Below are 15,830 nucleotides of genomic sequence, written 5' to 3' on the forward strand. Positions count from 1 at the left end.
TCTTGGTTTTAGTTTTTAAAGATGATTAAGATTGATAGATGCTAGTTTACATTAAGAAAGCCTAGGCTCAGTGTACTGGGCTCTGCTGACTCCCCATGGGAGACCTTGATTTGGGGGATGTGGGGATGTGGGGTGGCTTGGGAGGGATGGTTGGGAGATGGGAGGAAGGAGGAGGTGGGATCTGTGGGTGGTATGTAAAGTGAGTAGAAAATTTCTTAAAGAAAAATGGAAAAAAAAGAAAAAAAGAAAGCACTTGACTTGGAGGACAAAATTTAAAAAAAGAAAGAAAGAAAGAAAGAAAGAAAGAAAGAAAGAAAGAAAGAAAGAAAGAAAGAAAGAAAGAAAGAAAGAAAGAAAGAAAGAAAGAAAGAAAGAAAGCCCTTTGGGATCCTCAGTAGTTTTTAATGGTTTTAATAATTTTTAATAACATAAAAAAATGTCTGACAAATTCTGCTACAAAGCTGTTATGGTTTGAATTGAAAATGTCCTCGACAGGCTCATGTATTCAAACACCAGCTAGCAGAGCTGCTTTGTGTTATGGGACCTTTAAGAGGTGAGGCCTTGCTCTTGGAGACAGATCTTTGGGGGTGAACCTTTGAGAATGACAGCCCAGCCTTGCTTCTCGTCTCCCTCTCTGCTGTCCCGTGAAGCCACCATGTGAGGAGTTCCCCAACATACCTCTGCTGCCGCAGAGTCGCTCCCCGATGCCTTCCCTGCTGCCGTGGAGTGTACCCTCTAAAACTGTGAGCCAAAGCCAACCTCTCCTCCCCTAAGTTACCTCTGTCAGCTCTTTTGTCCTACTGAGGAGAAAAGTGACTAAGACAAAGGCAAGGTATGGTTTGGAAGCTCGTGGGAGCTTCACAGCCAGACTCGGGTACAGCTGAGATGGTGGAATTATCGAGAGGGGAATAACAACAACGGAAAATGAATCCTTACGACAGAGATGGCTGTGGCACCCTAATTCCATTCTTTTCTTCTTCCATTGGTAGTAAAATCTCCAGGTTTTAGAAGAACACATCTTGTTGGTGTTCTAGTCAGTTTCTATTGTCAACTTGGCACAACCTAGAGACACCTGGGATGAGGGAACCTCAATTAAGACTCCCCTTGATCAGATTGTCTTCACTGATGATTGACATGGGAAGGCCCAGCCTACTGTGAGTAGCATCATCCATAGGCAGGTAGACTTGGCCTATATTAGTAAACTGACTGAGCATGAGCCAGGGAGCAAGCCACTTACAAGTGTTCTTCCGTGGCTTCTGACTCAGTTTCTGCTTGAGTTCCTACCTTGATTTCCTCAATGATAAGATTGTGACCTGGAAGCATAAGCTAAAATAAACTCTTACCCATGGTTGCTTTGGTCATTGTATGTATCATAGCAACGTAACAGTAAAATACAACAACACCTTTCTCCCAAGCTAATGACATTCTCCAACCTTTTTGCAGGTGCATGTGATCATGTGATTAAGTTAAACACAGAGATAGGAGCAGAAGCAATGTGTGCAACGTCTGGGCTGTGCCTTGAAGAGAACGTGAGTTGCATTTCCGCTCTTAGCTCTGCTCACTGGCAGACACGTGATCTTAGAGTGGGAGCTGGAACCACCAGTGAGGTAGAAGCCCATTTTAAGTTTGACAAGGAGATAAAATTGTCTGATGCCGTGAGGAAATGCAACATGACTGATTGTATTGGACTGTACTTGGGCCAGATACACCATTCTATTGAGGCCACTATGACTTTTCCTTTGTTATGACAAAAGTAGCAATCACTAACACTGTACTGTTTTCAGATCTATACATACCCTCTTCCCACTCCCCAATTTTCCCCTGTGGTAATATTAGCACTAAAATATTTTTACTAAAGAGAGAGAATCAACATTTGACATAAGAGCAGACTCAAGTAACTACTTGTTCTGTGTTGCGTGACTCTTGCCTGAGAGTTCCCCTCCAGCAGGTAAGTGCATGAGATGAAACACCATGAGTTCTCTTTCCTAACTGGACGACTCCCTTACTTGCCTTTGGAGATGCAATCAATTTGCAACAATCCTGAAGGATTTACAACAGCCCTGAAGGATTTCTGGGAATTGTTGGTTCCTATGGAGATATTCCCATCCAATGAAGTTTCTGGGTAAGTAAAAAAATCACAAAGAGAAAGCTGTTGAGAGATTTCCAGCCATCCCACACTCCAAGAGGTGAGGGATAAAATACATCTTCTCTTCTGCTGCGATATTAAAGGTTTGTGGGCTGTTTTTCAATCTGGTCCCTTAGCCCTACATGTAAACCTTACAGAAAGGGGCCAGTAAGATGGCTCACTGAGCAAAGGTGCTTGCCACCAAGCCTGATGACTGGATTCAATCCCTGGAACCCACATGTTGGGAAATAGAGAACTGACTCCGTTAACTTATCCTATGAACCCACATGCATAACATAGTGCAGGTTTCTTCCCACCATACACACACGCACACACATACACAGATACACACACACACACACACACACACACACACACACACACACACACACACACAGCCTTTATAGGAAGGAAAGAAGTTGGAGATACAGGTTTCATGAAGCTAAGTTGGTCTTTGGATAAACCTAACACTACTTGTGACTACAAATTTGGTGTTTTTGTTGTTTGAGACAGGCCATCCTTATGCAGCTTAGGCTAGCTAGACTTGAACTTGCATTCCTATTTTAGCTTCCTGGGGTTACAGGCATGCACCGACATACCCAGCTCTCTCTCTCTCTCTCTCTCTCTCTCTCTCTCTCTCTCTCTCTCTCTCTCTCTCTCTCTGTGAGCCTTAACTTCCTATGTATTGAAGGATACCCTTGAACTTCTGGTCCTCCTGTCTCTACCCATTGAGTTCTGGGATTACACCACCATGCTCTGTTTACACAATGCTGGGAATAAAACCCTGCTAGTGCAGGTTAGGCAAGCACTTTGACAAATCATACTAAAAAAAAAAAAAAATTCTGAGACAGATACAGATCCCCTCTAATCCTCCCTTTTTCTTCTCCAAAATTACAATTAGAGTCCTAAGTTCTGCCCCATAGGCTGGCCAGACAGCCCAGATAAACCTGAACCCTAGTGGTGATGGGAACTTCTGATCCACATACATGGAGATGCAGGTTTGGAAACGTTGCTGGGACACCCCATGCAGAAGCTCCATAGCTGGTGTGACGGGATGATGAGGGACGTGCTGCTTTTCAGCTTTCAAGCCAAGGAACTCAGCTGTGCCCACTTCCCTTATGACCGCCTACGCATGCATTTGGGAACATAAAATCACTAGATGTTAATCTGCTGGGTTGAAAAACATTCTGCCTGATGTGTGACCAGAAAAGTGGAAGAGCAGGAAGTAAACAGAACTGGTTTCCTTCCTACCTACTCCTGGCCTTGCTGTGAAGGGGAGGGAAAAGATAGGTAGTGAGTCGGATCAAAGTTTCAATCTTCTTACTGCTTTGTGATTTGAGGAGGAAAAGTAGTCCTAATCCACAGTTCCATGTTAAACTGAGGTGCCTGAGAATTTAGAGGTATCTAGCTGTGTTTTGAGACCAACCACTATGAATGCAAGTCCTGCAGACAAGAATTGGGAAAACAAGGGAGAATTAGAAACACCCTATGAATTTTCCTCTAGTGAATGTGGTCCAAACAAGATCCAAATGTTCCCACTTGCCCAACTTGTGAGAAATGGCTAGCTGAGGCCAGGAGCAGACATACCTTCCCAAGGATTAATAAGGAAGGTGCTCAAAACCCTGCCACAAGCCCACAGGAAACTGGGTCTCCAGTGGGCATCCTTGTTGGGACTTGAATGGGCACCTACAGATCTTCAGGCTGCTGCCTACTACACTCCCTCGCCATCATAAGAATCTTTGACATTTTTACACATGTGAGACTGAAAGGGAAGTGATACTCCTACCCACAGTGTGTGACTAGCCCTAGCCTTCTCCATTGTTCCTTCCCAGAGTGCCTGACTGCTGGAATTCTAGCAGTAGATACCCAAGGAAGAGAGGATGAGAACAGAGGTCAAATTATAAGCAAAATTCTAATTGAGTTAATAATTGACTTAGGAAATTATTGAAGTGGATAAAGGAAACTAACTTGGGGTGAAAAAAAAGTTCATATGAGGACGCCTTGTAGACTAAGAGTTCAGAGTTAGATATTGACTGCTATGACTATAAAATATGATTCTTACCCCCACGTTCTTAGGACAATCTGTTCCCTTGTCTTAGAAAAAAAAAAAAACCACATGGTATTTTTGATCCACAAAGAATGTATCTGGGAGTTATGGCCTTTTCCTCTCCTCATCAACAATTCCCATCCCTGGAGATGTCTTGGGATTAGCTGTTTTAAACTGAGAAAATATCTGCTACAATTCTGCATTGGTTACTCTGGTCAAACACTTGACAAAAAATAACTTAAGGGAAGGGGGCGTTGTTCAAGATTGCTGTTCTAGGAACACAGCCCATCCTGGCAGGGAAGTTACAACAGCAGGTGTGGAAGGAGGCTGGCATGTCTAAAATCAGAAAGCCACGGCCAATGGTGGTGCTCAGTTTGCCCATGAAATGGCACCACCACATTCAATGTGGATCTTCCCTGCTCAGTCAAACCTCTCCAGAAACATCTTCATAGACACACACAGAAGTGCGTTTCCATGGTGGTTCTAAATCCAATCGGCAATCATGATTAACAATTACAAATTCAAAGAAATCCTAGAAGACATATTATGGGATACATTAGCTACAAGGAGAACACATCATACTATCTCAAAAAACATGAAACTGTAGCTTCTTCATTGAATCTATAGTAAATCTGGTCTCATCCACTAGTTGGCAAGAAAGAAAAATGTCTTATCCAGTTTAAAAAATGCTAATAGGCATCACTGGGTCTCTAACTAACAAAAATGCTGCTTCCAGACCAGCAAAATGGCTCAGCCAGAAAGAACACTTGCCACCTGTAGATGTAACAGTCTTATTAAATAAGAAACACAGAGCCAAATGCAGAGTTAAAAGCCCAAAAGGTCAGAGCAGTAGTTAAGAGCTGATACTAAAAAACTTTTCTTACCCTTCACTGCTGCTGTCATCCTTCCCCTCAGAGACCTACTTCCTGTGTGTCTGTCTTTTTATTGACTTTCTGTTCTGCCTTCTCATTGGTTGTAAACCCAACCACATGACCTCCTCATCACTGCCTGTCTATACAGACCTCCAGGACTTCTATGGTTGGTATTGAGATTAAAGGCGTGTGTCTCCATGCTGGCTATATCCTTGAACACACAGAGATCTGCCTGTCATGTGATCAAGATTAAGGGTGTATGCCACCACTGCCCGGCTTCTGCTATGGCTTGCTATTAGCTCTGACCCCCAGGCAACTTTACTTACTAACATACAAATAAAATCACATTTCAGTACAAATAAAAATATCACCATAGCCACCAAACTTGACAACTAGAATTGGATTCCTGTGATCCATATGGTAACAGGAAAGAACCAATTTCCACATGTTGTCCTCTGACCTAATTTTTCCAAGCAATGTGGAGATAGATGGGGAGAAGATTGGCTCCTTCTAACTTCACAGTACTATAAAGAGTCAGATTCACAAGGGCAATGGCCCACAAAGGCAGTGCTCCCACTCCCACTTTTCTCCAGATACAGACAATGATTTACCTGCAGGGATTCTCTGTAAAAGCTTGTCTAAGTTGTAAATGGTGGCCTGGCCTCTCTAGGGCTAAGCATAGCCCCACATAGCACTACCTTGCTGTGGTGGTTTAAAAGAAAATGGTCCCCAAAGGGAGTGGCACTATTAGGAGGTGTGGTCTTGTTGAAGGAAGTATGTTACTGTGCAGGTGGGCTTTGACATATCATAAATGCTCAAGCCACACCTAGTGAGAAAGTTCACTTCCTATTGCCTGCTGATCTAGATATAGAATTCTCAGTGCCTTCTCCGTCCCTATGTCCCACCATGATGATGGATTAAATATCTGAAACTGTCAGCCACCCCCTTAAATGTTTTTCTTTATGAGAGTTGCCATGGTCATGGTGTCTCTTCACAACAATAGAACCCCTAAGACAGAAGTTGGTACCAGAGACTGGGGTATTGCTGGTAGCCATGTTAGAGGAGCAGCAGGTGGTGTCAGCCCACTAGGAGGAAAATCCCTGATGGGTGACTCAGATGGGCAAGGCCCTGAGACCACAGACCCCAGAATGTCTTTTGCTTCTGATGTGCCTTTACATGTCTGCTGCTGCCATCTTCCCCAGCTATCAGGCATGGTGTGAATGGATGTGGGGAGATCCCTACTGCCTGTTATGTTTATCTCATAGAAACATCCCAATCTACTGGGCATTTTTACCTGTGGATTGTTATGAAGATGATTCCTCCCTAAGCTGTACTGTCTAATTGATAATAGTAATGTTAGATTACACAGAGTTTTGATGAATAAAAATAATACAAGGAAGTGTTACATAGCTAGGGCCTATGAGTTTTACCTAAGAAGCCGCATAGATTGTAGTTCAGGTTAATGATTAAGAAAAACTATTGCATCCCAGGAACCAGGCTGGCTCAAATTCTAATTCTCTTAATACTGAAAGATGCATTCACAGGTTTCTGTGTGCATCATTAGCTGAAACAAAGCCTTAAAATAACTTCAGGTTAGATTAGGTGCTTAGATAATAGTTTTAAGATGAATAACCCAAGAAAACAATCTAAAGTTCACAAGAACACATAGCTGAGTTATAGATTCATTAGGTTAGAATAAAAAAATATGAAGCAGCCCAATTATTGCTTGTGACATACTTTCCTTGCTAGATATAGTCTTATATGGATCTATAATGAAAAGGAGAAAGCTGAGCAAGGAAAAACACAAAATGTACAATTTGAGGAGAAAAGGAGCACCAGGAAGTGGAATGGAGCTAAATCTTGTATTCAAGGAGATAAACAGATTAAGAAATGGAATAAAGGGAGTGATGACCTCAGGGCAAGATCCCACACAGCTAACTTTCCATCTTGTGAAAAGGAATTAAAGAAAAGCTTAAAGCCAGGTGTGGTGGTGCATACCTTTAATCCCAGAACTCCAAAGACAGAGGCTGGCAGATCTCTAAGATTAAAGCCAGCCTGGTCTACAGAGCAAGTTCCAGGACTGCTAAGCTTAGGCGGTGAAGGAAACCATGGAAAATAAGAAGCTGGTGAAGATGTAATTGAATGAGGGGGCCGTGTTCCAGCCCCAGCAAGCAGCAGAACTTGGCAGCTTTGGCCATGTGTCTATGGCTTTAAGAACAGGGGAAAAAAAAGTTACAGAATTTGCCTCTGTGACTATGTGTTTCAGCTCTGGCTGTCCTGGAACTCACTTTGTAGATCAGGCTAACCTAGAATGCACCAAGATCTGCCTGCCTCTGCCTCCCAAGTGCTGGGATTAAAGGCATGTGCTATCACAGCCATACTTGACTTTTTTTTTCTTTTCTTTTTTCCTTTTTTTTTTTTGTTTTTTTTTTTGTTTTGTTTTGTTTTTTCTGAGACAGGGTTTCTCTGTGTAGCTTTGGAGCCTATCCTGGAACTCACTTTGTAGAACAGGCTGGCCTCAAACTCACAGAGATTCACCTGCCTCTGCCTCCTGAGTGCTGGAATTGAAGGCATGTGCCATCACTGCCCGGTCTTGACTTTTTTTATAGTATGTAGTTATCCAGCTGATGATCTTGAACAGGATCCTATAAATTAATGGTATTTTTTAGATTATTCTTATGTTTATATGTACTTCAAGTTATAAATCATATCAAGCCATGTTTGCTAAAATAATTTATTAGTTAGGATTTCTATTGCTGTGAAGAGACATGATCATGGCAACTCCTATAAAGGAAAGAATTTAACTGAGGCTGGCTTACAATTCAGAGGCTTAGCCCATTATTATCATGGCTGGAAGGATGGTGGTATGAAGGCAGATATGGTGCTGGAGAAGGAGCTGAGAGTTCTACATCCTGATTGGCAGATAGCAGGAAGAGAGAGACCCTGGCCCTGGCTTGAGCACTTGAAACCTCAAAGCCTACCCCCAGTGACACATTTCCTCCCACAAGGTCACACCTACTCCAACAAGGCCACACCTCCTAATAGTGCTACTCCCTATGAGCCTATAGGGGCCATTTTCATTCTAACCACAACAATGTGTAAATGAATAAAAAAACAAGAACAACAACAAAAACCCGTGTTATTCCAACCTGAGGTATTTGCATGCTACCAGGTCATTGCTAGCTTTTAGTAACATGGAGTTTTTATTTGCTTGTTTAAGGTGGTTAATTAGTGTCTTCTTTTTAATGGTCTATAATAAATATTTGTTTTCATGTAAAAAGATACAGTGATTGTAAATACACATGGTCCAAACATTGGTGCTTCCAATTCTAAACTGGACATAAAGGAACAGATAGCTCCAGATACTACAGTAGGAGTAGATTTCAATACCCTACTCTTATTAGCAGATTATGTATATGAAAAACTAATGAATAAATATTAAAGATAAACTATATCATAGATCAAATGAGCTTAACTGACATCTGCACAATATTCTATCTATAAGCTGTTCATCTTATTTACCTCTGGAACTTTCTCCAAGATAGATTACATTTTGGGCCATACAAGTAAAAAAAATACACAAAGAAAACATAATGTAGTAATAATTCTTATCTCATCAGATTGTAATGAACTGAAACCAAAAATAACCAAAGAAATTATACAGTCATATTGAGCCAGAATAATATACTTTTGCGTGATTAGCAAGTCATTGAAGAAATCAGGGATTAAATTGCTTGTGTGTTTGTTTGTTCTGGCAGTATTGGGGATAGAACCCAGGCTCTTGTGTGTAGCAGTTAAGTGCTCTACCACTGGTCTATAGTCTTCAGCCCAAAGGTGAAGTTCAATAAATTTAAAAGCTTGTGACCTTGCTCACAACTGCACTTCTGCCCACTGGGATCTACAGGAGAAAATTAAGTCTCAACAACCTTAAATTCATAAGGTGTGATTTGTACAAAGATACTTATTAAGGGGTATGTGTATGTGTGTTCATGTGTGCTTGTACCTGCTCATGCACATATCAGAGGTTGATACCAGGATGTCCTCTCTCAATCTCTTTTCTGTTTTCTTTAAGACAGGGTCCCTCACTGAAGCCAGAGCTCACCATTTCAGCTAGACAAGCTGGCCAGCTAGCCCCTGAGGTCCACCTCTCTCTGTTTCCCAGTGCTGGCTTTATAGGCATGTTCCGTCATGCCTAGCTTTTACCTAGTTCTAGGGATCCAAACACAGCTCCTCGGGTTTGTGCAGCAAGCATGTTACCCAGTGAGCCAGCTCCCTAGTCCTAAAGTGTTATTTTTAATGATGAAATGACAGGGGGAGGGGCAGTTAAACTATGAATACTCAGTCTTACTGACACCTTGATTTTGGACTTTTATCCTCTAGAATGGAGACAATATGTTTCTCTTGTTTTAAGCCATAAAATATTTCAAACCTGGGAACAAAATATACATATAAGAGCATGGAGTTTACAAAGTATTTGTCACAATACTAAGGACATAAGTCATACAGTAACAGGCTTCTAGTTGCTGAGAATGGATTCCCCTTTCACAGTCGTCAGTCTGTAAAACTGGGAAGTAAAATTTCAGCCTCTTAATTACTGGTCAAAAGAATGGGATCTGAGTCTTCTCTTGGCCCTGGGCAGGAACATTTTGTTTTAACCTGCCAAAAACATCATAATATTACTTGTAAAGGACAAAAACATGCCCTTGTCCTCTCCTTTAAGAGTTAAGTCAGCTGGGGGGGGGGGGTGCCTCACACCTTTAATCCCAGCTCTGGGGAGGCAGAGACAGGTGGATCTCTGTGAGTTCGAGGCCAGCCTGGTCTACAGAGTGAGTTCCAGGACAGCCAGGGCTACACAGAGAAACTCTGTCTCAAAAAACCAAAAAGAAAAAAAAAGACTTAAGTCAAGTGGACCAGCCAATCCCCTGGGAAGGAACCACCTCTCAGCAAGTTTTGTGTTCTGGAAAGTTTAAGAAGTAGTATAAAGCCTACATGTCACCATGGTGGTCCCTGACCATGCTCACATTCACCCTGGGAGTGTGTTTTCCTCTTCAGTGGCCTCTTTGGCCATTGTCTGCTCTCACCCTGTGAGAATGCCTTTCTCTAAAACGGTGTCTTTGGTCACTGTTCACTCTCATCCTTGAGAGTCAGTTACACTATTCTATAATAATTATGCCTGATTTCTGCACTGTGTTCTGTGTGTTCTCTGAAATCATTCCATCAGGATTACAAGATTCTGAAAACAATACTAGGAAAAAATTCTACTTCATTAGAATATAGAAAGGAGTCTTTTTACAGGATGGGGGTGGAGCAAGAAGGATCTCATGTAGCCCAGGTTGGTCTCAAACTCACTACATAGCTGAGGATGACTTTGAATTCTGGATTCTCCTGCCCCCATCCCTAGTGCTAGAATTATAAGCATGTACCATCATGCTCAGATCAGAAATTATTTTATTTTTCTCATGCATTCAATAAAACCTGAATATGCTTGATGTTATTAAGAAATATTGTTAATTTTTCATTTTACTTTATCATCCCTACATACATGCTTACCTATTTAAGGAGGAAATGAAATGACATCCAGGTTGACCTCCATTGGAGGGACTGTTCCTGCTGGAATGAAATAGTAGACTTCCTGTGGTCACCATCTGGATGGGTGATGAGTAGGTGAGTTTAATTATGGTCCTCTGTCTTGTTCTGTTTTGTCTCATGCAGCCCAGGCTGGCCTCCAACTCTCTATATAACCTTCGACTCCTGACTCTCCCATCTCTAGTTCCCCAGTGCTAAGATTGCGAGCATGTGCCACCATGCCAGGTTTATGTGTAGAGAGGCTAAAAACTCAGGGACCATCCGAGCGAGGCAAACATTCTGCCAACTGAACTAACTACATCATCTGCCCATTTTGCTTTGATTTTGGTTTTTAGTGCTCGGGACCAGCCTTAGCAGTTTTGGGGGTTTGAAGGATGGGATATTTGGAATGTACAGTAATGATTTAGATTTTATGGCAGTTTTTTTTTAGCTGAAGCATAGGAAGGGTTTTGTTGTTGTTGTTGTTGTTGTTAGAGGCATTTTTTTTTCTTTTGGTTTTTCGAGACAGGGTTTCTCTGTGTAGCTTTGCCCCTGTTGTGGATCTTGCTCTGTAGCCCAGGCTGGCTTGGAACTCACAGAGATTCTGCCTGCCTGTAGCTTTGCCCCTGTTGTGGATCTTGCTCTGTAGCCCAGGCTGGCCTTGAACTCACAGAGATTCTGCCTACCTCTGCCTCCCAGAGTGCTCGGATTAAAGGCGTGCGCCACCACCATCCCAAGGCATTATTTTTTTATTTATTATGGAGGATTGGCTTGAAATAGGAAGTTTAGGCAGCTTTGCTTTAGTTATAGTCTGCTTTATTATAGACCAAAATAGCAGGGCATTTTTATAGGTATTTGAGTTTGTTTTTTATGCTTGCGCCCCCCCCCACTTTTTGATATTATTGCTTACCCCTTTTTATAACATGTAATTTAAAGGTTTTTTTGGGGGAGCCGAGGACTTGTTTTGCGAATGAAAATGATAAAGTTCTTTAGACTTTTTTTTTAAGTTGTCTATTGTCTAAAGAAATTACATGTGAAATACAAAGATGACTAATTTACCTTCCTTCCTCCTTCTCCTCTCCCTTCCTCCTCCCTCTTCCTTCTTTTCCTCCTCTACACATTTCTTTCCTCCTCCCTCTCCCTTCCCCTTTCCTTCTTTTCCTACTCCTTCTCCTCCTTCCTTTCCTTCCATGCCCCTTCACCCAGCTGGAACACTCGGAGTTTTCTTGAGTTGAAACGGTGCAGCTGGAATAAAGCAAAGTGTCCCCGGCCTGGGCAGGTTAGTCACTGCCAGCGCCACTGCAGGCAGGTTGCCAGGACTGTGTTCCTTTCTTGGGGTCACCGGGGAAAGTGACCTGGGTGTAGAATCCATCTGCTCAGAACGGCCGCACTGGGGCGACACCTCCGCAGTCGCGCAGGGACGCAGAGCGTGGACAGTCCATCTCAGGGCTACCTGGAGAGAAATTCTGAAACTTGCAACCCGAATTACCGAGGGCCAGCAGCCAGGGCAGGTGACAAGTGAACAGGGCTGAAGTTAGGTGTGCGCACAAAGCTGCAGAGTGGACCCAAAGGAGTTTGCGTCTGCAGCGAAGACAACACTAAGGAGCGGAAAGGGAGATCACCGACTTGTACAGGTGAGGGCCCCGCACTTGGTGGGACAAGAGCAGCCTCACTGAGGAGGGGATGCCACTGCGGGCCGCCGGGGCTTCTTCCAAAGCAGGGGTGGGGATGCTGAGTCACAGATCTGTCACCACTTTGCACCTCTTTGCAACCCCGGGGGCTAAAGCAAAAGCGAAAGCGAATGCTCCTGGCTGCCGGCTGGTCCTGGAGCTGAACTCGCCACCTCCCAGAGACCCCAGCCTTGCGTCCCGGTGGGTCACTGCGAGGGACGATCCGCCATGGCTTCACCGCAGCTCCGGGGCTGTGGAGTCCACGCCCTCCAGGTGTTGCTGCTACTGCTGCTGCTGTTGCTCCCGCTGCGGGTGATGCCGGGTAGGGAGCGCCGCGAGCCCGAACAGGGGAACAGAGGGGGACTCGAACACCCAGCTGAACTTGACCCGTGGGGCTCACGACTTCACGGGACTGAGCCAGGAGTTCAGCTGGAGAGGATCACGGCGGGGCGTGGGGGTTGGTGGTGGTGGTGGTGGTGGGGTTGGGACACGTGGAGGCAGCCGCGGAGAGCGCAGGTAAGAGCCCCTTACCCTGCTGCAGGCTGGCTCCGGAGTCGAGCGACCCCACTGATGTTTCCGAGACTTAGGGAGGAGAGCAGGTCTGGCAAGCTCGACAAGAGTCAGGGAACTTGGAGACATGTGTGACTGTGCCTCTGCCAGCCCACACGCGCAGCTATGGGGTGTCGCACGCACGGTGTGGGGGTCCAGCAGGGGCTGGAGGAAAAACCACCCCTCACGACTTTCAGATCAAAGTAAATTAGACGGAAGGCACTGGGCAAAGGACTGCGCCGGCCGCGGGTGGAAGAAAACGTGTGGGGCAGGTTGCATATCTGAACGCTGGGAAACGGCTCCCAGTTCTCAAGGGCGCAGGAAGCTCGGGGCTGGGATGGTTGGAAAGCAGGGCAGCCTGTGCTCCCAGGAGAGAGGGGGTGTTATATGTCCCAGAACGTGTGGCCTAGATCTAATCTCATCGGGAAGAATGAGTGAGACCCTAGTTTGGTTCCTAAAAGAGTAGAAGGAAAGAGAAAGAATAGATGGGTCCTGGCCCGGGATGCTTCATCTTTTTATAAACATGAAATTCTTCAGAGGCTGATAAAAACCTATGTACTCTCTGTACAGAAATTACGTGAAAGCACATGTTTGCAAAATGTGCGCATAATTTGAGGACCGAGGACTCCCTCATTGAAGGTCATCCATGGACTTCCCTGTGTTAGCAACTCCTTATGTTTTAAAGCAAGATTTCCCAGGGATGGGCGGGCATCCAATCCAGTCTCCTTGGGACTGGGTCCTAGCCATCCCACTCACACTTGCTCCTGGGGTTGGCTCTGTAGGGGTGTTATGGGGTTTCATTTTCCCAAGGCTGTTATTCTTGGGCCCCCACCCTCTATCTTTGAAGCTGGGTTGTGTTGGTCAATTCCCTTTAACTGGATAGCAAAGAATGTTCCTGAGCTGCCAGAAATAGCCTGCAGCTATTTCAAATTGTCTGAAAGTGAATGTAGTTTTAGTCTTGCTCAGCCTAGAGGAAGCGCCTCCCCATTGCCCGAGGAAGGCCTTTCACCAACTCAGGTGCTACAGCACAGTCTCACTCTTTGACCTTATGACGCTTTTGCCATCAGCTGGCACCTGAATCGTGCTTTTAAGAACAGCCCTATTGGGTCATACCTGACTCGAATAAACTGCATACATTTAAGTTGTACAATTTGGTAAGTTTCAAGATAAAAGTGTACACTCTTGAAGCTATCACCATAATCAAGACAGGGACATGCCCATTACTGCCACGTTCCCTACGTCCTCCACAATCCTTATCTCCTGCCCCAGGCTGCAATGGCTTATCTTTTCTCTGCAGATTTGTTGCACTTTCCAGAATTTTGTATAAATGGAGTTATATGGCATGTGCTCTTTCGTATACGGCTTCTTTAACTCAGTAATTATTCTAAGGTTTTATTCATGTTGTAACATGAATCAACAGTAAATTCCCGTCAAATCTGGTGGAACATGCTTACTTATAATCCCAATCACTCCTAAGGCTGAGGCAGGAGGATCTCTAGAGTCAAGGACAGTCTGTGTTACATGGTAAGCTCTAAAATCAAAAGTAAAGAAAGAGATAGAAGGGTGGCTGCTGAGGAGATGGTTTAGTGGTCAAGGACACTTGCCACTCAGATTTGAGGACCCGAACTCATGTGAGCAGGATGAACAGCAGAGTAGGGTGGGGAGAGAGAGAGAGAGAGAGAGAGAGAGAGAGAGAGAGAGAGAGAGAGAGAGAGAGAGAGAGAGAGAGAGAGAGAAACAAGGCAGGAAGTGAGGAATGACTCACTACTCTCTTGCCTCAGCATCCCAAGTGCCGGGATTACAGGAGTGTGTGCGCCGCCGTACCCAGCAAAACATTTATTGTTAGAGATGTGACTGAACTTCAGTTGCCTCCTGATTGTGGGCATTTAGGCTGTCTCAGCATGTTTAATGTTCCCTAACTGCTCAAAACCAGCAACATTTAAGAGGTAACATGTTGGGAGATGATATACCCTCTTTTTCTTCTTCCTCTTCTTCTTTTCTTGAGACAGGGTATTATTATGTACCACTGGCTGGCCTAGAACCCTCCAAGTAGACTAGGCTCACTTTGCCAGAGATCTGCCTGCCAAGTGCTGGGATTAAAGGTGTGCACCACAATGCCTGGCCCTGGTGATTCTCTTTCTTCTACAATCCCTTCACATGTGTTCTAGGAATCACTTTGGTGTCATTTGTCACATATGGCAGTAGATGTTAGTGGAAGGCTTTCTCCTTGAAGGACTTGATACTCTTTGAGCAATATGGTAGGGGACTGGAGGTCTGTGGAGGAAATAAATACATTGCTAGGGCTGTACCTTGGACAGGTGCTCTAAGAGTGTGGCGAGCAAACTGTAGTCAGGAGAGCCTGGAGGCTGCAGGTGAGACTGAGGCTTCTGCAATAGTTCAGGGAGTGGTGAAGAAATCCTCAAGCAGAGCGGTATCTATGGGAGACCAGAGCGAGAGACGTCCTCCTAAGTCCAAACAGTGTGGAACAGGTTTCATTCTTTTCCTGTCATTTGAGCTACAACCTTAACCACCCAGCCTCCTGACTCTCAGAGTGGATTAGGAAACCTAGTTAATAAAACGGAGGGGCAAAGAAGCGTGATTGAGTTCAGGGCAATGAGCTGAGTACAACCTGTACTTATTGCACCATGAGGAAGTATCTTGGGTTGGCTGGCACTTGAGCCAGGAAGAAAAATAGGTTACTGGAAGCCTAGCTGCCCTGACTGTTTGGGCATGTCTGATGCAAGGTGAGCTTCCAGAGGGCCAGAGCCAGTTTCTCTTCTTGGTACCTTAGCACCTATCACAGTGTTCAAATGGGAGACTAAGGGAAGGAAATGCTGTGATGGATTCTGACTCCACTTAAAGAGTGAAAGAGGCATGCTAACCTGACAACTCTTGAACTCCAGATACAAGAGTAGGTCAGGGCTCCTCGCCCATCTTAGACACTATAAACCAACTTGATAAAGAAGCCTGATCCACAGGTTCTGGGAACCAGAAAGAGGTGT

General features: G+C 44.4%; 1 protein-coding gene across 7 annotated transcripts in view; it reads left to right on the forward strand.

The window, feature by feature from the left end:
- Positions 1-11,712: 11,712 nt before the first annotated feature.
- The window catches only part of Il15ra (interleukin 15 receptor subunit alpha), a 30,068-nt gene continuing 25,950 nt past the window's right edge, over positions 11,713-15,830 (forward strand). Inside the window, exon 1 of one of the 7 annotated variants that reach the window (XM_042278160.2) lies at positions 11,713-12,243. Coding sequence is in view for 5 of the 7 variants with exons in the window: in XM_076572846.1 (XP_076428961.1) it covers positions 12,508-12,601 (94 nt within the window). In the remaining 2 variants the exon portion in view is untranslated. Of the gene's footprint in view, positions 12,244-12,282; positions 12,602-15,830 lie in introns of those variants that run through there. The other 6 variants (XM_076572849.1, XM_076572846.1, XM_016008509.3 and 3 more) reach the window with 6 other exon arrangements.

This window comes from Peromyscus maniculatus, chromosome 5 (genome assembly GCF_049852395.1).
Source record: "Peromyscus maniculatus bairdii isolate BWxNUB_F1_BW_parent chromosome 5, HU_Pman_BW_mat_3.1, whole genome shotgun sequence".
NCBI lineage: Eukaryota > Metazoa > Chordata > Mammalia > Rodentia > Cricetidae > Peromyscus > Peromyscus maniculatus.